The following is a 25,850-nucleotide window of genomic DNA, read 5'->3' as shown; positions in this document are numbered from 1 at the left end:
AAGGTTACAACTGGTATTAAAAATGTTTATATAAAAGGGTTTTTATTTAATTAAGGTGTTGTTTTTACAAGTAGGTAACAGTGGAGCAGTTCATTTTCAAGGGGCAAAGGAAGTCTCTTTAAAACTAGTCCAGAAAGACACTCAAGGAAAGTACGTCAATTACACATTCACACAAAGAGGACCATTCTGCATGTAGAAAACCCAACAATAAGAAGCCCTTTAACAAATACAACGTTATCAAATTTCAAAACTATACAATATACCACAACTGAACTAATACAATTACTATAGAATTACAGAGTTAAACTACAGAGATGCAGAATGTGTAGATTATGGCTTTTATCAAGTTTAGAACTCTACACATGAGATGGCATAATCTGTGAAAATGGATGAGGGCTTAAAAAATTAAATAAAAAAAAAAGTAGATTTCCCCCCCCCACAAAAGAAGTGCCCTCCAGCTAAGGTTTCACAAGCCTTACCCTAATGTCATATCAATATCACTGAACAGATCTGAAAGCATAATCTCTACCCATATCCACATTAAACTATGAAACAAGGACATATTCTACCTATACTGCAAGGAAGACAGTGGGTTCATAGCCATATTGCAGAAGACATACAGTTGAAATCAATATGGCAGAAATCAAATCTCTGCCACTACACATTGATCCTTCCAGCACTGTAGTAAAGAGACCCAAACTCTGTTAACAAAACAGCAATACATGTATTTTGGACGGTAAATTATGAAGCTTAAATCTGAAGTTTATTATTTGATTGCTGAATGAAACCAGTCGGAGAACTTGATCAAAGTATGGCATGAGATGAAGGGAAGTGGAAGGACTAGGTGTTGGTGTGTGGCGGCTCCTCTCCTTCATTGTGGATGGTGGTGTCTGGAGCTCCGTGGGCCAGTGAGGACTTGGACGGACAGCCTCAGTCCGCACTGACCTGCGTGGTGACCTGCCCGTCAGCCGTCTGGTTGGTGGACTGAATGAACATGGGCTGGGTCAATTCCTGTCCCGCCGGCATCGTCACCTGCTGGATCTGATACAACTGCTGTAGAGTCACAGGAAGAAAGGGAGGGATGTGTGTTAATGAAGTGATAAATATCTGCATTGAAACTGTAGCTGTGGCTGTAATAAGGCTAACAGAAAGTTTGGTGGGATAAGATAGAAGAGCATGTAATTATAACATATAGAATAGTATTATAAAACACTGTGTTCTATATTAGAATATTCTATATTATATTTTAATATAAGACACAATATGTATTTTAATATTTTGATGCTAAATGCAAAAGTTTGGGGTCAGTAACTTTTGTTGAAATAAATTCATACTTTTATTCAGCAATTATGCATTAAATTGATCAAAAGTGACCGTAAAGAACAATTTCTATTTCAAATATATGCGGTATATGCACAAAAACACAGTCAAATAGAAAACATTATTATTTGAGAAAATAGGTTAATATAATAATATTAAAATTTAATTGTAATGGACCCTTTTCACAAGACTGTGATGACGTGTTTAACGGTCATCAGCATCATAAATCCTCAAAAGTTTTTCATATTTGTATATTTTTTTTAATGTATGTACATTTATAACACTATTCTTCGTATTATATTACCTTTGCATCAAATTACAAAAAAACTAGTTTACGCTAATGCGCGGGTGTTTCTAATGCAGCGTCTATGGGAGGGACGGTAAATTTTACATCGTTCTCTCTTCTTCTGACTGCTGTTATCAGTCTCTCTCAATTTTTTTCCTTTTATCGAAAGTCAGGAAAACACTATCGTGGAGTTTTTCTATTGCTATTTGAGCAAATGGGAATGCAAAAAATATATTTGTGGTACTCTCCCATTCACCGCTCTTCAAGTGAACCCAACTATGACGACTTCCGCTGCTGAGAAACCCAGAAATGTGAAAAAGGTCCATATAATTTTACTGTATATTTCATCAAAAAAAATGCAGCCATGAACATAAGACATTTTGTCTTACTGACCCCAAACTTCTGAACAATAGTGTGTGTGTGTGTAAGAGCCTTAAAACCAAAAAAAAAAAAAAAAAAAAAAAAGGAATTACCTGCCCATCAGTAAACTGGCTGAACTGTTGCTGACCCTGTTGTATGTCTGTCTGTGAAATCTGTAAAAGAACAATTCAACAAAATGATACCCATCAATTTAATTCAATTCATCAAATGAAGGAAACGTATATTATGTCAAATGTACAATTGTGTAACATCTGCACCATTAGTGTCACCAAATTAAATTTTTTTTTTTAAAAGTATCCCTAACTTGTACCCATTAGTTGAGCTAACATTGTTAACCATCTAAGATGATGATTTACCTGCTGAGTGTTTGTTGCAAGCGTTTGTATTTGTCCTTGAACAACCTGTGTTCCTGAGACGGGCTGAGCCAAGCGAATATACTGCAGCTGGCCGGTGTTGAGCTGTACCTGCAGGACACCACAAGGGGGCAATGAGGAGCACACATCATTACCTCCAACTAACAAGCATGCTTGCCTGGTCTTCATGTAGCACAGGTGTGCTGCCTTCCCTATTACCAATTTATAATCCTTTTGAAAGGTCCAAATGACGACAACAACAACAACAAAAAGTTACATCTTCTCTCCTAAGTTCTTACTGGAATCTGCTGGATCTCTCCCGTGTTGGTGATGATCTGCTGCATAACCTGCATCGTCTGTCCAGCCGACTGTGCTGCCTGCGCCTGAGCCTGTCCCTGTGCAGCGGCCTGCACGATCTGCACCTGCTGGCCTTCGCCCACCTGCATGGTCACTGGAGCGCTCTGAAAGAGGAAGGATAAAAGTCTGTGGGACTGCGGATTCCAATTTACATACAAGTTGCATTTCGATCTGTTGTGTGCCTTTCAAGTCTCTTTCAGCATGAACGCTGGACTAGACCAAGTAGCATTAGCATTACAGCTCACTGGGAAGGCCTCCAAAAGAAAGTGAAACTGAAGACGTTTTGAGGAAATGGGAGAGATGCAAGACTGTGACCCTGGGCCTCTCGTGTTGAACGGAGAAACCTGGGCGCTGACTGCAGAGGTGTGACAGATGATCTCTCGTCTTCAGGAACTGACACCCGATAGGTGACCGCAATTTATTAAGCAGCACAACTTTATCTGGCTTGAGACCTGCAGTGACCTCATGTAGCATCAAGTAGAGGGCATATGAATTACAGATTTTGCCCTGTGTGAATAATATCTGCTCCACTTTTTGGTTTTTGGTAGGAGAAAATGGTGACTTCTGCATTCAGTTAACCACTTAGCTAATCTAACATATCAGACACAATACCATTCAACTGTGATCTTTAATGTTTTTGAGGTTTTCTTTCTCACTAAGACTGCATTTAGTTGATCAAAAATACAGTGAAAACATTGTGAAATGTTCTACCAATTTAAAATAACTTTTCTATTTAAATATATTTAAACATGTAATTTATTCTTGTGATGGCAAAGCTGAATGGTTAAACCCTTAATGTCCATAATATTGTTATAAACTTCAGCACAAAGCTGTTTTCATATATAATAACAGTTTTCTCATTGCAAAATGTTATAAGGTTCCTTTTGAAGTCTCACTTTCAGTAACCACAAGATTGAAGCTCAAATCAATAAACACAAGGTCTGTGGTCACATCGCACAATAGAGAAAAATTCCTATTGACTACTGCTAAAACCATATTACAAGATCTATACTATAACACAACAGTACTTTCTTCCATTTGAATATGGGTAGTTGACATGATCAGTCCAGCAGTGTGACATGCTGTACTGTTAAACAACTTTATAAAATTTTTATGAACCCATATGAATGTCAAATGCTTGACAATTCAAGTAAACTGGCAAAAAAATTCCAATGTGATTAAAAATCTTGAAATAATGAATTTGGCGGAAAAAAAAACCCTGCTACCAGTAACTTAATAATAATAATAAATATAAAAAAGTAAAAAAAAAAAAACAACAACTTGTAGTGTATAGTAGGCCTATATGAAATAAGGATATTTTTGCTGATGTATTGTGCTTTAAAATGCAGTCCTTATTCAATTGTCATGAAAAAAAAGCAGTGAAAAAGCTCCTTTGTGTTTCAAAGAGGGACTTCTGGTGGAAAAATAGGGGCCTTTTTGAGGGGTTGGAGGTGTTTACCGTGATAGGGGTCGCCTGTGATTGAGCAATCTGCACCTGCTGCAGCTGCTGCATGGTGGTTCCTTGCAATACCTGAGGAAGAGGAGGAAATAATGCGAGAAAGAGAGAGTGAACTTGACAACACAAGCAAGCACATGCAAAGCGCATTCATCAATGTCATATAGACCTTTTTCCTTAGTAAAAGGTGAGCGGCGCCATGATGGATTCTAACTTCCGTTTGGGTGCTCTCATGTTCCGGTCTCCATAGAAATCCAAAACGGGGTAAAAAAAGATTGACTGAATTGAAACTTTTTCAATGTAACTAAATCTGAATGTGCGCAGGGTTAAGCTGTGCTGTTGTTTGCTGTCACAGTAACGGCAATAAGCTAAACGAATTCATTTAAAGTACTTGTTTTGCATACCATAAAATCTGTCCATGTCCGGCGCTGTATGCATGGCTTGCAGCGCAAAAGTTAAAATACTGAGTGTGAAATAATAAAATAATAATGTTCAAATAATGTGTGCTTTTATCATTCTGTGGACAAAATCCTGTGAACTTCGCCCTGATCAGGAGCTGTAAGTGCACTCATCTGTTTTCAATGCAGCTAACGTTGCGTCGCTTCATGTCATTCCCACTCATTAAACTATGACAGGTCCTTTACTGCAAAAAGATGGTTACTGCGACACTGTAAAGTGATGAAACTATGGCGCCATGTGCTTTTTAAAACCATTTTTATGGGTTTCACGTTATATTATCGGCTCGGAAAATATGTAAATGTGACTAGAAACCAGAGACCGGAAGTGTGAAGCACCACTCCAGTCGGGTGATACTTCCGTGTTCAGAAAAAGGTCTATAAAAAGCAACAAAAAAGGCAATGCACTGGAAAGCCAGAAATAGTGTAAAGAAATGAAAGCATGATGTGTCACATGTAGTATGAACAGACACCATACCCATATTTTTGCAATGACATAAAACATGCATAAAGCTTTTAAAAATAAATGAACAACTCTTGAGTTCACATCAAGCCTGAAATGTCACACTGCAATAATATAATTACAATTTATAATTTACAAATAACATATAATATTAACGAGAGAAAATTTCTGCATTGGATTGAGTGTGAATAATTCAAGTGTGAAAAATTGCTGTGAATATTGGATACTTTGTGTCACTCTGTAGTTTCAGATTTGGTGTGAACAGGCATTAATTGAAGCAGAGTTTAAATCAGCAGTGGAGATGAAGCATCCGTTACAACAGATGAGTAAAATAATGGCACTTTATGGAAGATCTGCATTTGGGGAAATTACTGCATATAGTGGCACAAAGCAGTGAGCAGACAGCGATGAAGCTAAACTGACTCTCTGTTCTCAGGTATGATGATAAAACCCCACTAACAATAAAGAGCTCGAGCAGAGCCCTTGAAGGAACAGGTCACAATCTGACAAATGTCTTGTCAAAATGTGGTTGCCTTTTTCCTGTGCATACATTTTTTGCACCACTATTTTTCCTCTCACCTTATTTCTTTCCTACATCACTACTGTTCAAATGTTTGAGGTCTGTAAGAATTTTTTTTTGTTTTTGAAAGAGGTCTCTTATGCTCACTAAGGATGCATTAATCTAAATATTATTAAATAGTATTTCAATTTAAAAAAAATCTATTTTAATATATTTTAAAATGTAATTTATTCCTGTGATGGCAAAACTGAATCTTTAATGTCGTATGATTCTTCAGAAATCATGTTTGCACTAAAAAACTTAAGCTTAATATAGCTTTTTTCAGGATTCTTTGATGAATAGAAACACAGCACTTTGTAACAGAAATCCAACATCCAACAAAAATCTGTACAGTAACCTTTGATTAATTTTAATTTTTTGATTTAATTGTAATCCTTGCTGAATATAAGTATTCTTTTAAAAAAAAATCTATAAATCAGCATAAAGTGAAAAAGATGGGGAAAAAACGTATCTGTTGCACAATGAAGTTCACATGATATTCCAAATTTGCTTATTAGATTAGTGACCTAGAAATTGTCCACAAACATAAATATTTTTTTTGATTTTACATCAAAATGTTTCGCTTTTACGTTTTTCAACATTTTAAAACTTTATTTTCAGATTGAAATTAGATTTTGAATCTCCTTTCATTTTGGCCTGACATTTTTAAACCCCACTGTATATATTTGTCCCAAGTGCTCTCTAAGGTGACTGCAGCACAACTTTGCCCAAGTCTGACAGGTCAGCAAACTGCAGCTTGCTGAAGCAGCACTGATCTTTAGAGAGAAAATGAGGTTCACCACAGAGAAGAAGAGTGAGAAAGTGAAAAAGATCCTCACACTGGTGGAATTAAACCAGTATAACCTAACAAAATCAAAAGTTAATTATACAAAAACAAAAAAGGAGAGGCGTGGAAAGGACTGCTGTGTTAATGCTAAGACGCTGGACAGATATCACTCGAGAGAGTGACTGGACTCTCTACCGTTCACCTGATAGCAACGTGTGAATGACACCTCTGGGCTTTCAACCTTCACCAATCATGTTTCAAATGATCCTGTAATGGGCTGATCAAAGTAATCAGGGCTCAAGTGTTGTGTGAGAGAGTAGGTACGATAAAGTTTCAGCCTTTTGTCCACCAGACCGTAGTATAATATACACTAGGGTAATTACAAGGGCAAACAGTGTCCTCCAGATGCCAGTTTTCTTTCCTGTATTGACATATTTCCAATTAAAACAGGAAGTTTGGGCAGGACAATCAAAAAATTAGGCTTTAGCTACATCATAGCCATTCATGCTGTTTTTTCTGTGTTAAACGTGTATGCTTACTAAATGTTAATGATAGCTGGGTCCAAAATCACATGCTCTCTGAATAGGCAGGTACTTTGCAACTGCTAAAAAAATATATAGTATGAATGTGTGTTGTATGAATGCACTCGACATGCTATATTCAGCATGATGTCATTGTCATGTGACCTATCAGTATCCATCAGATGTGTACTTCGGTCAACATTTCGCCTAATGTTTTATGAATGCAGTGAAATCGGACACACTACTCTGTTCACATACTGTTTTCCACCTACTATATGGAAAACTAATTATGCGATTTCGAGTCTCAAAATTGATAGTTAAAAAGCTAGACTCCATATATGCGTTCTTGGGTTTGTGTTGAGTGTGTGATGATTACCTGGCCCTGTTGGGGCTGAGCGATGATAATCTGTCCGGGCTGTAGTGTGGTGGCGGTGGGAGCAGCCACCTGCTGGCCTTGCTGTTGACCTTGGACCTGCAATGCACTGGGCTGTTGCGCCAGAGTGAAGTAATACTGGACCGGCTCAGTCGGGGCGACGGACTGACGCACTTCCTCCTACACAGACAGGCACAATTATAGAGAAAGATATACCTTATATTGCAGCACACTTCAACAGGATCTTCATAAATGCAAGAGAGCATCCAACAATCCCATAAACACACACAGATGAAATCAAGAGTTCATAAGGCCTATCTGCTGGTTACATCTCCATAAATTATTTTTGCTCTGTAACACTAGAGGCAGGATGAGGATAAATTACTTCTAGGCAAAACAAGAGCGAGTAATGCAATCTTCTAGCTGGACAGAAACGAGACCTTTAGCTGCAGTCTGTGGCCTGAACTCCCACACTCAACCGCAGCGTAATGGCAGGCAATCAGCGGTGCTATTCTGACACACAAACGTTTGTACCCAGAAGTGTATCTTTATATTTGATCTCCATCCATTCCTGAAGATTTATTTGTGACAAAGAGAGTAAACATCCCTCTCCCAGCTTGGTGATGTCACAGCTGAGAGTGTAGGATGTTTACACACCTGGTCACACACACACAAAAACGCCACAGGACTATAAAGCCATCGGGTCGAGTAAAGACGGCGCTTTAGCTGAGCTAGAAGGGCTCGGATCATTGGATATATTGGGTAAATTCCTTCTTTCTACATGTGCTGACTATTCACACCGTGGCATTTCAAGTTGTTTTGTTTTTTCAGACTCTGGCATTCCTGAAAGAATTAAAGTTCAATTTAAGGAATGCTTGTTTTGTTGTATTGATTTCCAAAGCTATTTGGAAATATATATATATATACACATACTTTCAACTCGCTCTGTCTCTGTCTAGCTAAGAACATTATATCACAAACTAGAAAAATTATCAAAAGTATAAATACATATATTTATATCTTGAAGAACAGACTTAAGTAAGTCTTGAAAGGCAGTTTAGATGTTTATCTTTATGTTGCTAATGTGCTCTACAGAAGCATCTGAGAGTGTGACATTTCATATATTTCTTTAATTTCATGTAGTGTGTCCCTTATTTCAACTGAAAGAATAAAAATAGCTGGTAAAGCATCTGAGTGGCTGGTAAAATCTGCGATTGGCAGGGTTAGAAATTCTTCTTTTAGTTTGCCAATCACAGTTCTGCTGCCATTGCTGTGGCACATAACCACACATGGTTGTTTTTGGAGTCAGGCACATGGTGATACGGGTGCGTTCGTAAAATACACATAGAAGAAAAGATTAAATATGATGTCTGGTTGTGCAGAGATAGGGGAAGCAGGGTGCTGCAAACATCCGACTGAAAGCCTTCACAAACCCTACACCCAGCTTCCAGTCAAGGATGTTTACAGCTCCCCCAGGCTACCAAAGACAACAGCACCATCTCCTCTTCACAGATGCTGAAGAAAAAAAACACACAACTGTATGACGATGATCAATTTTGACAACTTGAAGCTCCTCTCTTTTTCGCACCTGTCGTTTTGGAGGCTTGAGGTCATCGCGGGGGACGATGTCAATGAGGAAGTCAAACTGATCAAACTTAGTGATGGCCATGGCGATGTCATTCCTCTGGAAAACAGAAAATAAGACCAGACAGTCAAAAACAAATTCAAAAAGACTAAAACATCACATGTAACATATAGTCACAGGAATAGCGGTGACATACAAATCCCAAAAAAGGATGTAGCTCAAAATAAAATTGTGCCGCAATATTTGATAATATAATATGATAATGTATGCCACTCACTACATCAAACGGTCTTAGTGAACAGTGACACGATCTCACCCTACAGACCATCTACTAGTGGTATTTTCCACAGGATATTGGCTGCAAAGACCACCCATTGTCACCCCCCAGATCAGCAGCTATTTTTAGCAGCATGATTAATATCTGGTGGTGAAGGGTCACATCCATGCAGTTGTTCCATTGACGACTGTTGTCGTGGTGACACCGATTGGCGTGATGCCTTCACAATGGAACCGTGGGCCAGCTGCAAGCTCACAGGCTGAGCGCTAATACAATCTACATATTAAAGAGACAGTCTAACAGTCATTACAGCTTTGTTCAGTGACAAAACCTGTTGCTTAACACTACGTTGGAAAAAGGCTATGCTGACATGGGCTGCTACATTGACTACTGAACTGTTTTCATATTATATGTTTTTATGATATGATATGAACATAAGCTATATATAATATAAGCTATTCATATATTTTACATATTTATAGATTTCATTATTTGAAAAATATTTTTAATCTAACATTCAGTTATTTGGGTTAACAAAATGTATAACATTTATAACATATTATATGAAAACAGTTCAGTAGTCAATGTAGCAGCCCATGTCAGCATAGCCTTTTTCCAACGTAACTTATTAAATGTCACATAATAATAAAAATAATAATTACTTGATAAAATAATAATAATAATTACATGCCACATAATAATACAAATTATAATAATAATAATTAAATCTATAAAAATGCATATATCTTTTAATAATTTTTTTTTTTACTCATGTCATTATTATTAATTTTCAATCCAAGCATTAAGGGACCACTTTATGAGTATCATTCAGGGTTCAGAACAGTGTTTCACAGCCCAGGGAGGCAAAATCAGGGGGAAAAGGTAAGTAGGTCATGGGAGATGTACATGGGAGACTCTATGCTACAGTGGAAAAGAGATAAGCCCTGGCAGGGGCGGGGGAGACAGTTATCCGACTTCTCATAAACAGACAAGCTGTGTCATGACTCCAGCACATGTAGTATTAGGAGAGATCATTTTTGTTTCATCATCTTTGGCATACTGAGCTTTGTAAATATCGACGCGTTTCAGAAAGGCGGGGCATAGAGGAGAAACAATAATGTACAGTATGTGGAAAATATATATACAGTATGTGGTTTTTTGAACCTTAAACTGAATAATAAAGTTTTCTCACAAGGTTGATTTCAACTATGAAATTTCACCAAACAACGGTAAATGTGACTGCACTTTAACATTATACTCCAAATATGTTTGAAACTTTGAAAATTTTAAAGTACTAAATATTGACAAGTGATCTACAGATGTACATACACACACACACATATATATATATATACACACACACACACACATGCATATATATATATATATATATATATATATATATATATATATATATATATATATATATATATATATATATACACACACACACACACACACATATATATATTATATATATAAAACGCCATGCTAGCTTCTGTGGCTATTCTCACAGTGAGAAAAATTTATAGCTAAATTATATCAGGTTTTAACAATTTACTTTCACTAAAAACTCTAAAACCGTATTTGTCTTAAATCTGTTAAAAATCTGAATTGAATTGAAAAACTGAATAATAAAGTTTTCTCACAAGGTTGATTTCAACTATGAAATTTCACCAAACAACGGTAAATGTGACTGCACTTTAACATTATACTCCAAATATGTTTGAAACTTTGAAAGTACTAAATATTGACAAGTGATCTACAGATGTAACTCTTTACCATCAAATTCACTGAAAATAAGGCAAAATTATAATTTTTTTGGACAGAGATGGTGGAGTCAAGAAACATATGGTGGGTGGAATAAGGAAATAAACCAAAGCTCATTTTAAATTGAGACTGAACTACTATACATATGAAGATCACTGGACACATGGTTTAGCGGGAAGTGCTCTGAAATACAGGGTGGCACTTTTGTGGAGGTGACCCCAATTTAAAACCAGCTCAGGGTTATTTCCTGATCCCACCCACCATCTTTTCTCTATTGTTTCCTGTCTCCTTTCCCATCTCCGTCCAAAAAAAACAGGAACAAACTCAAAAAAGATGATTTTGTCACAGAGGAGACTGGTTTATCTCAGCTGGCTAGGGCGAGAGGTCAAAGGGAAGTCGGGAATGAACATGACTGACCTGTAGTGTGCGCCGCTTGTTGTCCTCAGTGTGAATCCAGGCTCTGAGAGTGAGCTCTGTGATGAAGATCTGTGCCGCTTTGGCAAACAGCACCGGTGCTTCGGCACTGATCATCTATGGAGGATTACCAAAGCAAATGAATACAGGGGAAATAAATGGACAACATACAATCATATCCGGACACTCACTACGCTCATGCCCATCATGTTTTGGCCTGCCATTAGATGGACATACGTAGTGGCCTAAGAGGCTACGTCAAGACCTGAGCCAGGGTCTTGCCCATGCCGCTGGTCCTGAGCTCTTAATTGCCTTGGCTTTTCTCTCTTCTCACTCTAAGCTGTAGGCTATTTTAAGCGTCTGGACAACACCCTGACCTGATGCCTGCTTCCCACGCGGCTAAGGCTGTGTGGGAAGATCATGTCCTGTGGCATCTACAGCATCACAATATCTTGGTAGCACAAAAGAAAGGAGGAGATATCTGTCTGCTTTAGGGTTCATCCAGCTCATTATAAAGGGTTAAACCATCAAGCAAATACACCAAATCTTATGTCTAGTCATTTTATTTATCTCTCTATGAAACTGCACTACACAGGCATTAGTGTGTGTTACCGCCACTTAATACTTGGCTCACAGCACTCTTGAAATTACCTCTAGCTCTTTCGGCAGTGCTGATGCCATGTTCTTATTTATACTTGAAAGTTTGTTTATATGCATGTTGCTTTGTTAAAGGATCTAGCAAATAGAGTAAATATTGGTGATACATTGAACTGAGGTTGTTATGAGAGAAGTTCTTTTTAGTTCTCGGAAAATGTCTATTCAATGTTTACACACTACCCAATATCAGGCTGTTTCACAGAAAATGGCCAGATGACTCATTTGGACCTAATAGTTTCTCTATTCACAATGCTCAGAAAATAACAGATTACTGTTTTAGTAGTGATTCAAATCAAACCACACCGCAGCTGAAGCCACTCAAAATATTAGCTTTTCATTTGGAGAAGACCACAAAACATTCCATTTAGATTTGAAGCCTTAAAAATCAACTAGAAAACCCAAGCTTTATAATCATGCTGTCATTAATGGCAGTTTGTGAATCATATTTGGATTATTTAATTTGTACGTGCTGAAAAAAATATCTTTGCTAGGGTGAAGTGGAAGGTTGCTAATGCTAGCATGTCGATATACGGTTGCTAGCGTGCTCTGACGGTTTCTAGGAGACTTCTGGGTCATTCTAGGACTAAGCAAAAGGATCCCAAAGTAGTGACACACACAAATATATTGTTTTTACTGAAGCCAAAATTATAGATTTTATTTAGTCAAATACCAAAACCAAAAATTAAAGTTTTGGTAACTAAATTCTGATAAAAAAGCAACTGAACTTGGTATGCTGTTCAGAGAGTCGTGTCCTAACGACAGAGGCCATAAACTAACATTAGTCATGGTAAAGTTCTTCGGTTGCCCATAATTATTTCATATTTTTCATATTGTTACTCTAGTATAATTTTTGGTCATGGTGATGCATGTCTAGACTGCTGACATGTTTACCTGTTGTAGTAGCTTATCAACTTTGTGTGCGCAAAATCGTACAGAATTTCCATTACAGATTTGAGCAAAACTTTTTTGATATTTTATATATTTGATATTTTATATATTTTTTTATAAAAATTGCGAAATTATAGCGTTTCTATTAACCGATGTTATGCAACTAAAACAATTTTTTCCTCTCATGAAAAGTCATGGCGACAGATGTTGGTAGGTTTATGTATAATCGCAGCCACCACACTAATCAATATTTTTTAATCGAGGAGATGTAGGAGTGTATCTTTAGCGAAGCAGCGCTGAGAGCTGCTTCTGGAACATGCCGCGACACGGCTTGTACAAACTCAAGCATTGACTAGAGTGGCCTCATCAGTGCCGTAACGTGCCACAGATGTGTGTAGTGTAAATAAGGGGCTATCCAAGCATTAATGGCTAGGAAAGCTCCTTATACTTGAGAGCGGCTACGTATGAAGTGTTTCTTAGAGGTTATAGTATCTTGTGATTTTTACGTATGCCAGGTGACCTGAAAATGCTCATGTGAGCGTAAAACCTTTTTTTGCAATATATGGGAGTTTTTGGAAAATTCATGCATTTCCACTGGGAGTATTTTCAATTTTCAATTTCAATTTGCGCAATTTGAAGGGTGATGGAAAGGCAGCTACTGTCAAAATGCATCCTCAGAGATGTGCTAACTGTTCTGGATGAAACTAACAATAACATTATTTTTGTTACTTTTAGTTGTAGAAATTCTGGTACATCACCATCCCATACTGTCCCTAGAAATGGCTCTGCGCCCTACATCAAAATCTATGGGATTTTTTTGGCTTTGTCTTATTTTGGCAGGTGAGTAAGATCAATTAAGATGCATCATACTTATCCTCAAGCCATGATTTGATTGATGTCTATAGAACAAATGGTGTAGAACATGCATAACTTCAATACTTATGGGTAAGGATTTGGGAAAAAAAAAAAACTCTAAGTAGGAGTAATAGTAATATTGAAGCTTGCCATAGAAAACTTCACCAATTATTGATGCAACTGGCCACTCGATGTACAGTCGACAACCGCTGGATTGCTGCTCAAGAATCATAAGGGCCTTTCGCACCGCAGGAACCTTTTCATAGTACCAGAACTAATTGTGGAACTACCCACTTTTCGGCGTGTTCGCACCGCCGGAACTGGGAGCGATTTTAGTACCGGACTGCCTTTTTCGAGAACCAAATTAGCTCCTACTCCGGAGCAGGGTCTAACCAGCACAACTGGTACTAATCGTGATGCAAGTAGACATTGATTGGCCAAATGCGTACGAAACCCCCCTCCCCCGCCATGATTTAAAACTCCGTGTAAACATACTGTAAACATGTCAACTTATTTTGCAAGTATGGAGGACAGCGATAGATGGATGGACGCTGAAGTGCAGGCACTTGTAGCAATTGTAGCACTGCCAGTTGTTGTTGGAGATTCTTAGTCCTCCTTTCCGTTCTTTCAATCGCTTTACGAACACGTCGACATTCCATGTCCATTATTGTGAAACCCCCGAGACACAACAAAAACACAGCTCCGATCACAGCGTCCTCCATCCTCCTGTTGTTAACGTAGTTCTTTGTTTCTGTTGTTGAACACTGCGCACAAATGACGTCGCTGTCGACCGGCTTACGTCACTTCCTAGTACACACTGTCGGTGTGAATGCAACCCTTTAAATGGTACTGGGAAATAGTTCGCGCAAAATCGTCCCAGTACTTAAGTACCGTACATTTAGTTCTGGAACTAAAGGCGGTGCGAAAGGGTCTAAAGAGAGGAAGTGCGCTGCCATCAGCTTAGAGTGATTTTGTTGATTCAGCACAGCTGCTCTTACCTTCACATCCTCATCCAGTTTCATAATTTTCTTGATGCGAGCAAGAGGAAGATCTTGCACACGGAAATCCTTCTGAAACAGTGCGAGAGTGCATTAGAGGAGAACTCCCATTAATGAACAGTGGTAGACTCTTGTTGAGATACTACATTGTTGACTATAATTTTCTATTAAAGACTCTTGGGGTTTGTTTTGAAAAAGGCAGTGTTTATACTGTATCCAAGTGAGAAAGCAGATAAAAAGCAAGGAGAAACCCGTACCACGGTAAGATTCCTGATTTCTTCCATCACTCTGGGCCAAAAGGATTGTAGGCTCTGCTGGGCATCGCTGCCGCCCGCTCCAAATGAGTCTGCCGACATCTCCAGATCTGCTAGGAGATAAAGAGGGAGAGAAAACAAGACAAGTCAGGGTTAATGTTCACATACAAGCCTCATAATTGACAAACTGCTTGAGCTTTGAGATAATAAACCACACTATACACTGTTTAGTTTGGGTTGAAGAAGTCTGAATAATTGTGTGTGATAGCCGTACGTCTCTACAGTAAAATGCCTGGCGCAATTGTCGATGGTGCGATTGGTCAACTCAGCCATGTGTAAACTAAGCCAGGAATCTATATGTGAAAAACCTGGAGAACAAAGTCCTCCTTCGTGCCAGTGACCTGAAGCCTGGAGTGCACATCTGTATACCCAAATAGCTTTGGAACAGGACCAAATGTGCTGTTCTGACAGTATGGCTCGGCATTGACGCAATGGAGACAAACCAAACACAATCTAATGCAAACTGAAAATGCAAGAGGAGCAAAGCTGGCAGGTTACTATGGCATGCGAGGAATTCTGCAGGCGGCCTGCCTGAGCTTGCGCTGCCACGGATGCTACAAAGCACCTTTCTCTGGAAGAAAACACAGGGCCAGAAATAGCAGGGTGGGGTGCCACCGGAGCAGGAGCGAGGCAGTAAAAAAGTACTCGGACTCATGCAGTTCAGCCATAATCCAATAACAAGACAAAGTGCCAAGGGCTTAATGGAGGGGGAGCAGTCGGACTGCCGAGCAGCCTCACTATGTGGGTCAAACGGATGAGCAACACAGTGAAACGTGCGTGATTACTGGCGAAAAGTGGTGACCTGCTTTCATCTCTGTCTCCTCTTATGTATATCGAAGGATTAAGAGGGTTACAATCACCCTGTGACAGTAAAAATCATGTTTAGTGTCACAGTCTTTATTTGCCTCTAAAATAATCACGATCAGTAGCATTAGACAAGCACAATACAAATCAATGGGTCATGTGACTCTGCTGTCGATAAGCTCTAGATCATTTCAGGCTTGATTGAAGCAGTCAACTGTCAGTCAAATTCCTTATGCATGCTTATAAGAAAAACTCTGGAGGTCATTGGCGGTCGCTCTGCTGCCGGGAAGCAACAGCATCAGGTGTCGATCTTATGACGGTCTTCTGCTGTACATCTGTGAGTGTGGATGTGCCAGCTCCGGCCTGATAAGAAATGATAATTTAACGTCTCAAGTAAGACCATTAAGAAAACTAGCTGGATAATTAGCAGGCGATAACAGAGGCAATTACTGTCATGGACCTGGGAAATTGTGAGGCAAATTAAATGAGATAACACGCCATTAAAGGAGACATAAATAGGTTAAATCAAAGCTCGCTTAGACCAGCTGCTTGAGCGGGAGCTATTTTTGACTCCTTTAACCAGATCGAGAGACACAACCTGAGATGGCAGGAGCGAGACCTCTGGTTTAGCATTGTGGGTAGAATCCTTGTTCTTTTGAGGTTATGTTTTGCTTTGTGTTAAAGCAAAATAATAATTAACAGGGGCTACTTTCAAATATTAACAAGCTAGATACAGTGAAGCAACTGTTAAAATATAATTTTTGCTAGTGGTTCAACGGATCACAAATCTCACGGTTCGGATCACAATACAGTTTTTGACCCATGGATCGGATAATTTTTCGGATCAGCAAGAAAAGCTAAATATTTCAATTTAACTTGCTCTCCATTTATTACATAAAGCGAAGTACTTCTTTGATACCACAGCAAATACTACTAGATTAACTAAGAAAGTTTAAACATGATTAAAGAGACGAGAACAGCCAGTAAAAATAAGAACAAATACACAAATTACAAGCATAGATAAATACAACAGAATATGCTACAAATAAAATAAGGTTAGTAGTATTCAAATAGACAAATGCAATAATTAGGGAAAATAACACTGCATAGTGTTCACTGTATGAATTAAATATAGATTTTTTTTATCACAGCTGTTTTGTTGTTTGATGATCATTAATGACAGCAGCAGTATTTATAGGTCGATGTCCAATAAATACACATCCGATTTCTTTCTCAGCTGTTTTCATTCACTTGAGACATAACTGACTGCGTTTACCTGAATGATTGTCGAGATGGGTATTTTGTCATAATTGTATGAGTATGTGTCTGTGTGTGCGGCTGTGCACGTAGAGAACAGCGCGCGAGTAACGAATCGAGTTCCCTTTCGCCTTTTCTCTCTGGAATGGTTTAAAATTCGCTTGCTTGTGTAAATATAAACAAATGATAAACTTATACGCTATTATGTTTAAATTTTGCAATTAATCCGCGGATCACATTTGTGCCGAACCGTGGGGATTTGGTCCGTACGGATCACGGATCAACTACGATCAGTTTAACCACTAATTTTTGCCCATGATTTGCATCAAATTAGCATTTAGCCTAAGTTTTTTTATTTCAAGATTTTTTCTAATTTCTTGACATTTTTGACTTTATGCCTCTAAAAATATCAGAATTTTAATTAAGAAGTTAAAAACATGTTCATCATAGAAGATGTGTATTCAAACGAATTCCATTTTATGCATTTTTAATTATATTAAGATACGGTAAATAAATAGAAATGAATAAATAAAGTGTCATGTCATTGACCCAACTGCAACCTAGGGATGCAGCGATTAACCGGTTTCGCGATTAACCGCGCTTTAAAACGTCACGGTTAATTAATCGTAAAGGTTCCGCTAAACCGAGTGTTTCTGTTACACGGAACGGAACTGTTGCAGCTTGCGCAAAACGAAAACAAAGATACACTAGCGGTGCACCAGCTTAAAATGAGGTGCTTATCAGAGGCACGGAGGCTACTACATGCATTAGATGAACTGACAGAGGGACCAAACAGCGAAGCTTTATTTCCACCAGAGAAACGCTTGTCGATAGTGTGGGACCATTTTGGGTACACCAAGAATGACCAGGGCAGGGCTCTACAGTGCGACTGAAAACTACTGCGAGCGACTATGAAAACATATTTAGGAGCACCAGTGCGACTGACCCGATCATCATCATACTTGTGATTGTGATCGCTGAGGGGAGCTTCAAAACTTTCTATGTGTTTTTGCAGCGTTGAGTAATGTATCACAGACATATCTCACGAATCCTTTCATAAGCAAAGTGTAGACAGGGTGTAAATAAGAGATTCATTGTGCAGTGTAGAGAGCGTGGATTATAAATGTGAGCTCGCGATGAGCTAAGATTAGTGGCAGCTTTTAATGATTTTTAAAGGAGTTTTTAAATGTGATACTGATTTAATACAACAGTTAAATAGACAAGAAGTTAATATTAAGTGACTTCCATTGTCTGACTAGAACACTATGGTCTGATTTTGCTCTACTTCGTCGTCGAAAATAGCTTGAAACAAAGTCACAGCTCAGCCGCTGCGTATCTCCATTCAACACAGCGGTGTTTCGTTTATGAACGAACTGCGTTTTTAAACGAATCTAGTGAGTCAGTGATTCATGATTACCCATTCATAAATACCGTCACTTGCTTCATTCCTGAATGATTCAGCTGTTCGAATGAATCAATTGAATGAATGATTCAGTGATAAAATCAGTGACTTGTCGCCACCTGCTGGCGGATTTAGTTTCATTTTTAAAGTATCTTTTCAGTTCTTTAAATCATTTAATATTTCTATATTCATCATTTTTAAAATATCATTAATCTTTTAATCATTAAATTCATTAATAAACATGAATTTATGGATTTAATTGCACTCATGCCACCTCTGATCCTCATTAAATGTCTGAAAATACACCTACAAGTCACTTTTGTGTTCTTCTGTGCTACCGCTGTACAAATTCATTTTAATACTGATTTCATTTGATTAGTAACTTATTCTTCTTATTCTACTTGTTCTTATTATATGGTGTTATCTAGAATTTTTAAAAAGCTTATAAAAATTTTTTTTTTTTTAATTTGACAAAAGATTACATACTTTTAATAAAGATAGAAAACTGCCATTACAAAGGTAAAAACAAAATTCTACTGTAAATCACTTTAAGGAGTCAAATATCACCTAGTAATGGGAAGGCTATTTTTTTTAACTGTGTTATTTCTGTTTCAAAAGCTAGCAATAAATAACACTTTAATATCTAAAGAGTGTTCATGTGATTTTATACATTCGTAATGTTGGGAAATGAATAAATACATAATAATCGTCATAATCGGAAAACCGTGATTATTCCTTAGACAATAATCGTACCAACAAAATCTATAATCGTTGCATCTCTACTGCAACCATAATGGAACTACATCACAATATAATTCACACTAGACTTGTAGGCGGACACAAAAAGGTAAGTGAGGCTCGTGCACGTGCTTCAACTCTCAGTCACGATCGTCCTTCAGCAAGTCAGAACGCAACGGTGGTGTAGGATTTCTCCTGACCTGTTCGGTTGCCTTGACGGCAATGACCGCTGGTGCTCTGTGTCTCAGAAAGTCAATGCTGCTAGCAGAGGCTGAATCAGCAAGAACATCACTGCCAGCCTGGCTTTCGCCGTGCAGGAGGACTGCAGCAAAGGAACGCTTGAATGTTTCAATGTGATCGGGGACGAGCGGTTCTCAAACACTTTAGATATCACAAATTACCCCCTTGACAAGAGATGAGTTAAGATGGTTGTGCAGCAGATATTTAATGGTTAGAGAAAGTGTGGCCTGAGGCCTCCAAGGAGGAGTCATCATAAGTGGAGAAAGTGCTGTGACACAAACACAACAGAAGAACTGCACATACAGTTACTACTGGCAAAACAATTGCCTTTTTATATTACGGTTTAGGCTGTTTCCTAAGATGCAGATATAAATTTAGGACAATCTCTTCCTCGTGCTGGAGAGATTCAAATCAGCTGTGCTGATAAGACAATAACAGGGTTGTGGATGCCAGCCGTTGTGTTGACTTGAAATCCAAGCTACTTCTCAAACATGAAGCCCATCTCTAGAATGAGCCTAATTTTAACAGCCAGGACGTAAAAAGCTACAAAACAATCAACTTTATTTCAAAGTCTGCTTTTTTGTTTGACAGGCCCATACTGAACTTTTTGAGAAGAAACCGCTTTCCACTGGAGACGCTGTTAAAATGTAATACTTATCTCCACATCCTGTCATACATCTCCATTTTGCTCACACCCCTCATTTCCAGCATGCCTCTTCTACATAGTTTAGGAATACCAAATCTCAATGCATATCAAACTGTGAACGCACATAGAGGTAATTCAATCTTATCTGACATCGGAGCATTCCAGAGGGAATTTTTTTTTTCAAGAATAGGTGAAGAAAATAATGGAAGAAAGAATTTTTCAGAATTTTTAAATATATTTAGTTAAACTTTATAGTTCGATTTTAGTCAGACTAAAACTGTGTAATTTTTAAAATGTAATTTAAACACGTTGGTCAGACTGAAATCAAAACAGTCAGGGTTTTGCAAAGTCATACAGACTCAGGTAATGAGACTGTGTATACATTAACTGTACTACAATTTATGTGAGAAGGATTTAAATCTTCAAATAATCAACCTGCTTATAACTGCACATGCAAATGCACTTACTGACAACTCTTTTTATTACATATTATGCATTGTGTCACATATACTAATACGCAAAAACTAAGTCATATTTACAACTATGCAAAAACCTGTGTATAACTGTGCATGTAAGCATACTTACTCTTTTTATTATACAACATACATAAAACTCTTTATAACATACTACTTAAGACCCTGAACCAAAACCAGCCTAAATAATTAAAAGTACAGAACACAGACAACACAAGATGTTTTCTGTGATCATTCTGTCATACAGAAAGGATACATTTCTATAGCTACATTCTGGAGTTATTAATTCACACAGAAAGGCCAGCTGGTAAAAAATATTTTTTTTTACAAAGCCTGCTGCAGTTACTGGTTAATCATCGACTCGGGCACAACAAAATGCACCCAGGCACCCGGCAATGAATTACAAATTAACCAACGAATAGCCGTGCTTGTTTTGCTCTAATGTTCGGAGCAAAAAAAAAAAAGGGGGGGGGCTGGACAATACCGCCACTCTGATCCGTGTCTAATCTCATGGATCAATCATTCCAAAGTTGCCCTTGGTTCGGCCTCGCATCAACTCCAGGAAGCCGTCCCTTAACTCTCAAGGTCATTCGGCAGTAAGCAGAAAGGGGGGAAAAAATGTTTAGGGGGAGGGAGAGCGCGAGAGTGCAGGATATACTATAGCACAAAAAGAAAGAAAACGGAGACAGGTTTTTCAACTTTCACTGCAGCAACTTGGCGACCCTAATGTGTGTAATGATGCCGTCCCTAGAGAAGCATGATGGTGAATGGCCCCCTCTTGTCTGTGCGCCCCTGAGGGATGCACTGTCCTCTTGGTCTCACACTCTCCCTACTGACGGATCGAATGCGGAAGCCGCTCTCACATTCCTGTGACCTTCATCCACTGATGGGCCCGTTAGCAACGGCAAGGTGCGACGACGTGTCGACGCCAGCACCAGAAAGCCAACTGCAAACTTTAAAGGTTCTGCGCTGACATTTCAAAACAACCTCAAGCGCAAAACCCCGGGAATGAGAGGGAATGTGCAAAAACCTTAGTCAGGTGTGACATTTTACCCTTGAACATCTTTGCAAACTGGTGCAATAAGGAGCTAAAATTATATTAAAATCTTAACTGAACACATCACGCTGAGACGCAGCAGTCAAGGCTCTACCTAGAGTTATTTTTGGTAACTCCATTCCCCAAAAGGACCTTAATACCATCACTAATGGAAACTTTCTAGTACACGAGCGAAAAAGAGACTTTAATCTGACCGGATTCTGTGACGATGCATCGTGTGAGGACAGCCGTCTGTACATGATGAACTAGGGGGCTAAGAGTCCCCAATCCACGATGGTCACGTAGACCCCACATCCATACTGTCCTCTGCTCTGCCTCACTGTCACGAGAGAGTGTAAACAAGCCACAAAACTGGGCCTTGAAAGGTGAACCGGGACTAGCGGCCCTATGCAGCCAGGGCCATCATCTCTATCTGTCTCTGTAAGCATCACAGATGTACCAGAGATACTCAAGAGCACGGGACCATCAAGAGGTCCAAAGTCAAACTAAATGAACTGAACTTAGAGGTCAACTGCGATCAAAGAGTACACCATGCAGATCAACGATGGAAAGTTAAAATTCTGTATGCAAAACCAGAGAAATTTCCAGCTGGTTAATGTTTACATCATGTCAAACATTGGTAGTCAGGTTAAGGACTTCAAAATTAACAGGACAGGAAACACAAAGAAGTACACTCAGATTTCAAGCAAGGGGAAAAGTAGAGGACGAAAGGAGGAGGAGAAAAGCGCAGCAGAGAACAGAGGAAGCATCCCATTACTGCAGCGCGAGATGGAGAGCTTTTCCGTCAGATTGCAGTCGTAAGTCACACTTACCCCGTGCCCTTCATATGCCGCGCTGTGGATGGTGGAGAACAGGAGGACATCTCGAAAGTCTCCTTAACTGTCTTTAGTCCACAGGCTCTGTCCCAGGAGGAGACAAAAGGCTGTGCGGGACAGGCGATCTGCTGCTGCGTTCAAAGCCCCGAGCCAAGGGAAGCGTGATCACCTACCGCCCCCTGATCCGACCCCTCCCCCTTCCACTAGCCCATCTTCTTGAGCCACCCCCCTTTCCTAAACACACAACCCCCCCCCCATTCCTCCCCTGTCCGAGTGCCCTGAAGCCGCCTGGAGCCTGGAGTTGCCTCTGCCTGGCAACCCTACTGTTTGTCTTTCAGCTGACCCCTGCTTCGGCACGAGTGACCGGAAAAACAGGCAAGAAAGTGAGGGAGAGGAAAAAGAAAAAGGGAAGGATGAAAAGAAAAAAAAGTGTGAGAGCAATGCAGAGCAGTAAAACAAGTCGGGACAAAAATCTCCTGACTGCTTTCCCTTTAACACTCGACTGTAATCAATCTAGCTTGCTAAACGATACTCTCGGCCCGCCTATCTCCGAGATCCCACCCCCTCGCTGGATTCTTCAAATGAGCCCGAGTCGGTCTCTGCCGCTATTGGCCTAGCCTGCCGTCTCTAGGACGTGTCATCCCCCTCCTCCCTGCTTACCCTCTCTACTCCGCCCCCTTTCACAGACACTCAACTTCCTGTTTTAAGTTACCTTGAGCAGCAGGATAGGGGTCAGGGAATGAAAAGAACGAGAGAGAGAAAAAACAACAAGACAAAAGCAGCAGAAAGTTGCATAAAGGACGCAGGGATGGCGGAGGATCGTCTCGTTTTGCGAGCCTCTGAAAAGCTGTCCCCTGCAGACCATCTTCTCTAACTGTGGCTGGACAGAGCTGGACTGAACAACTGACTTCTCAAACAACTGTCCCTTGCTTATTTACAATGTCAAACTAAATGTCTCTAAAGCCCGCCCCTCGGAGGAGCGGAGTGGCCGGCCGTGCAGTGATGCAAATGAGCCCATGAACAGTGATTGGCTCAGGGTGGTCTCATAGAGGGTGCCGCATGCTGTAGCCGCATGATTTAAAGTGGAAAGTCACTCAGGTCAGACTTGCAGTCTCATTTGAGTGCAGGAACATGCATGCAGTGCAGCACATGGAACTTGAACTCAACGTTAGTTGTGTCCTAAATTAATATAAAGTTGACCTGAAGGGTCAAGTTACATGGTTTAACCTCTAATAAGTGTAACCATACAGCACAATCTCATGTGACCAAAAATTATGCTTATTTGTTCACTTTTAATTCAATTATGATTATTCGTACAACAATCATACAAATGGTGCAGTCACATTTACCACTGTTAAGCTAATTCACATTAAAAAAACGGCCTACGCACCTTCCGCCCAAAACTAGTCAATGCACAGCAGATTTAAGATCTTTTTTTTAATAAGAGCCAACTCTTTGCTGAGACATCCAGTGAGGACAGACACTTGACTTTTTTTTACTTATGTGAGAGATGAGCATCAAAATAAGGGCTAAGCTTCAGACAGTATAGATGAAAACGAAAGCAACAACTGCAGCACAATGCTTCCTATACTTTGTTGTTGATAAAATACATCTGGAAAGCAGGTAAATTATTTACAGCAAAAGTGCTGAAAGATTATGGCAACAGTTGCTATGAATGCCATTATTGCTTATTGACCTTGATTTTACAAGAATTATAATATTGCTTTAAAACTCACTGATGAATCGTGGGTAAATCGTGAGCTACGAATTGACCTCCATTTAACCTGGTACATTAAAATTATGTTAATTACATCTTAAATTACAGCTTTGACCAAATATAATAATTATAACGTTAGTATTTTGTTTTATATTTTCATTCATAGGTGACAAATTAGAAGCGTGTTTGTTTATGCAATGAATACGGTGACACCATCGGCACATTTTGCAAAATGAAAATACACGGAATAAATTCCATCGCGAATAAATTATACACACGGACAGGTATTTCTTAAACCTTTGATAAAGCTTAATGAACACTATTATTGATACAAATTACAGATGCTTTTTTTCATTAACGAAGTCGACAAAGCATTTGCAGGCTACCGGGAGACATGCTAACCGAAACCATGCAAACATTCAGTATATGTGTGTGTGTATGTAACATTGTTATAGATGAAACCCAGTGTCCGATTTATTTTTTATTGCGAGAATGATTTACATCCCAAAACATCAGTCAGTAAGATTGTATGGACAGATAAGGACTATAAAAAGAGCGACATTAAGGTAGAGACAGTGCTCGCTACGTTAGAAGGCCGCATTGACTGTGAATCCCGTCAAATTAGGAGAAGTGAAATAATGAAGGTTTTGGAAGGCTTTGAGCGAGTTTTCCTAAAATATTTGTAAAGCGGTGTAAAGACAGTCTAACCAATAAAGACTACGTTTGGATCTGTCCTTCAGACCAATCAAACCTCGGACTAGATTCCACCAATCAAGGTTTCTAAGGGTTCTGGTAGTTAAGAAACTGCCACCATTTAGGCTCAAAATGAACCAGTGAGCCAATAAAAGTCCTTAACGCTAGAGAGCCAAAATGGCGAACTATGTCCAACAGTTTCCTGACCGCCTCCATTCCCTTCCACTAGCCACCAATAAGCGCTTCAGAGAGCGAGGAGGGAAATGGCGCCTATGTTCATACTCCAAAACAATCGTCCATTGGATGAAAACTTTTATTGGACCACGAGCCCAAAACGACACCCGCTTCATCCAAACCAAGCTGTTAGATAGCAACCGAGCAGTAACGCAGCAAAGTATATAATTTTTATACTCACTTTACGTGATGAAATCGTAGTGTAGTGCGGTTCGTCGTAATATTTAATTTATTTCAGGCTGTTACAGGAACCAAGATGGCCGATGATTTGACAACTTTTTTTTAAACCGGAAGAAGCGTTACGTTATGACGTACTCGACCTTAGCGCCATTGAATGTGATCTCGTTCTTCAGTTCAGCAAGAGGTTGAACTGGTCAGCGCATGACATGTATGCATTTGCTTTGAATGCAACTGTTATTATTGTCTTATTATCTGTCTGTTGAATCAAAATAAAAAGATTAACCTCAGTATTTCATTATTCTAAAACAGTAAAAAAAGACACCGTATAAGTTTAAAACACATAATGCGTCACAATATATATATATATAAAAACACTCTTGTCCCAATAAGTTAAAAATCTACTTTTATATGATAGTTGAATCCAGTTGTGTTCAGCTTTTCACACAATATTGGGATTTTTTTTGGGGGGGGAAACCCCCACAATTATTTTCTTTATTTAGGGTTTATTAAGGGTTTGAAAAGAAA

At 39.0% G+C, this 25,850-nt stretch overlaps 1 protein-coding gene across 7 annotated transcripts; it reads right to left on the bottom strand.

Annotated features, from left to right (window-relative positions):
* Positions 1–212: 212 nt before the first annotated feature.
* Positions 213–25,429, bottom strand: LOC107593541 (nuclear transcription factor Y subunit gamma-like). 7 transcript variants are annotated; one of them, XM_016283295.1, is made up of 11 exons: positions 25,327–25,429; positions 15,013–15,122; positions 14,756–14,827; positions 11,361–11,474; positions 8,900–8,995; positions 7,315–7,491; positions 4,157–4,228; positions 2,640–2,801; positions 2,344–2,451; positions 2,080–2,139; positions 213–1,053 (listed from the first exon to the last, which is right to left on the bottom strand). In XM_016283295.1, exons 2-11 carry the CDS (start codon positions 15,109–15,111, stop codon positions 931–933), a joined length of 1,083 nt encoding a protein of 360 aa, XP_016138781.1. In that variant the 5' UTR covers positions 15,112–15,122; positions 25,327–25,429; the 3' UTR covers positions 213–930. The 7 variants fall into 7 exon arrangements, with proteins under 7 accessions (XP_016138781.1, XP_016138786.1, XP_016138784.1 ...); XM_016283300.1 differs by having other exon boundaries at positions 14,756–14,824; XM_016283298.1 differs by having other exon boundaries at positions 15,013–15,119.
* Between the last annotated feature and the right edge of the window lie 421 nt (positions 25,430–25,850).

Source organism: Sinocyclocheilus grahami, unplaced genomic scaffold, assembly GCF_001515645.1.
Source record: "Sinocyclocheilus grahami isolate Dianchi unplaced genomic scaffold, SAMN03320097.WGS_v1.1 scaffold173.1, whole genome shotgun sequence".
Lineage (NCBI taxonomy): Eukaryota > Metazoa > Chordata > Actinopteri > Cypriniformes > Cyprinidae > Sinocyclocheilus > Sinocyclocheilus grahami.
Note: the sequence above shows the minus strand (reverse complement) of the source record. Positions and strands in the feature narration are given on the sequence as shown.

What these genes read in the sequence shown, in the direction of transcription:
- LOC107593541 (XM_016283295.1), bottom strand. Translation starts at nt 15,111, where the DNA reads ATGTCGGCAGACTCATTTGGAGCGGGCGGCAGCGATGCCCAGCAGAGC. An exon ending in ACAAGCGGCGCACACTACAG is followed by an intron (nt 8,996 to 11,360) that starts GTCAGTCATGTT and finishes TCTGTTTTCCAG; the next exon opens with AGGAATGACATCGCCATGGC. An exon ending in CTCAGCCCCAACAGGGCCAG is followed by an intron (nt 4,229 to 7,314) that starts GTAATCATCACA and finishes CCTCTTCCTCAG; the next exon opens with GTATTGCAAGGAACCACCAT.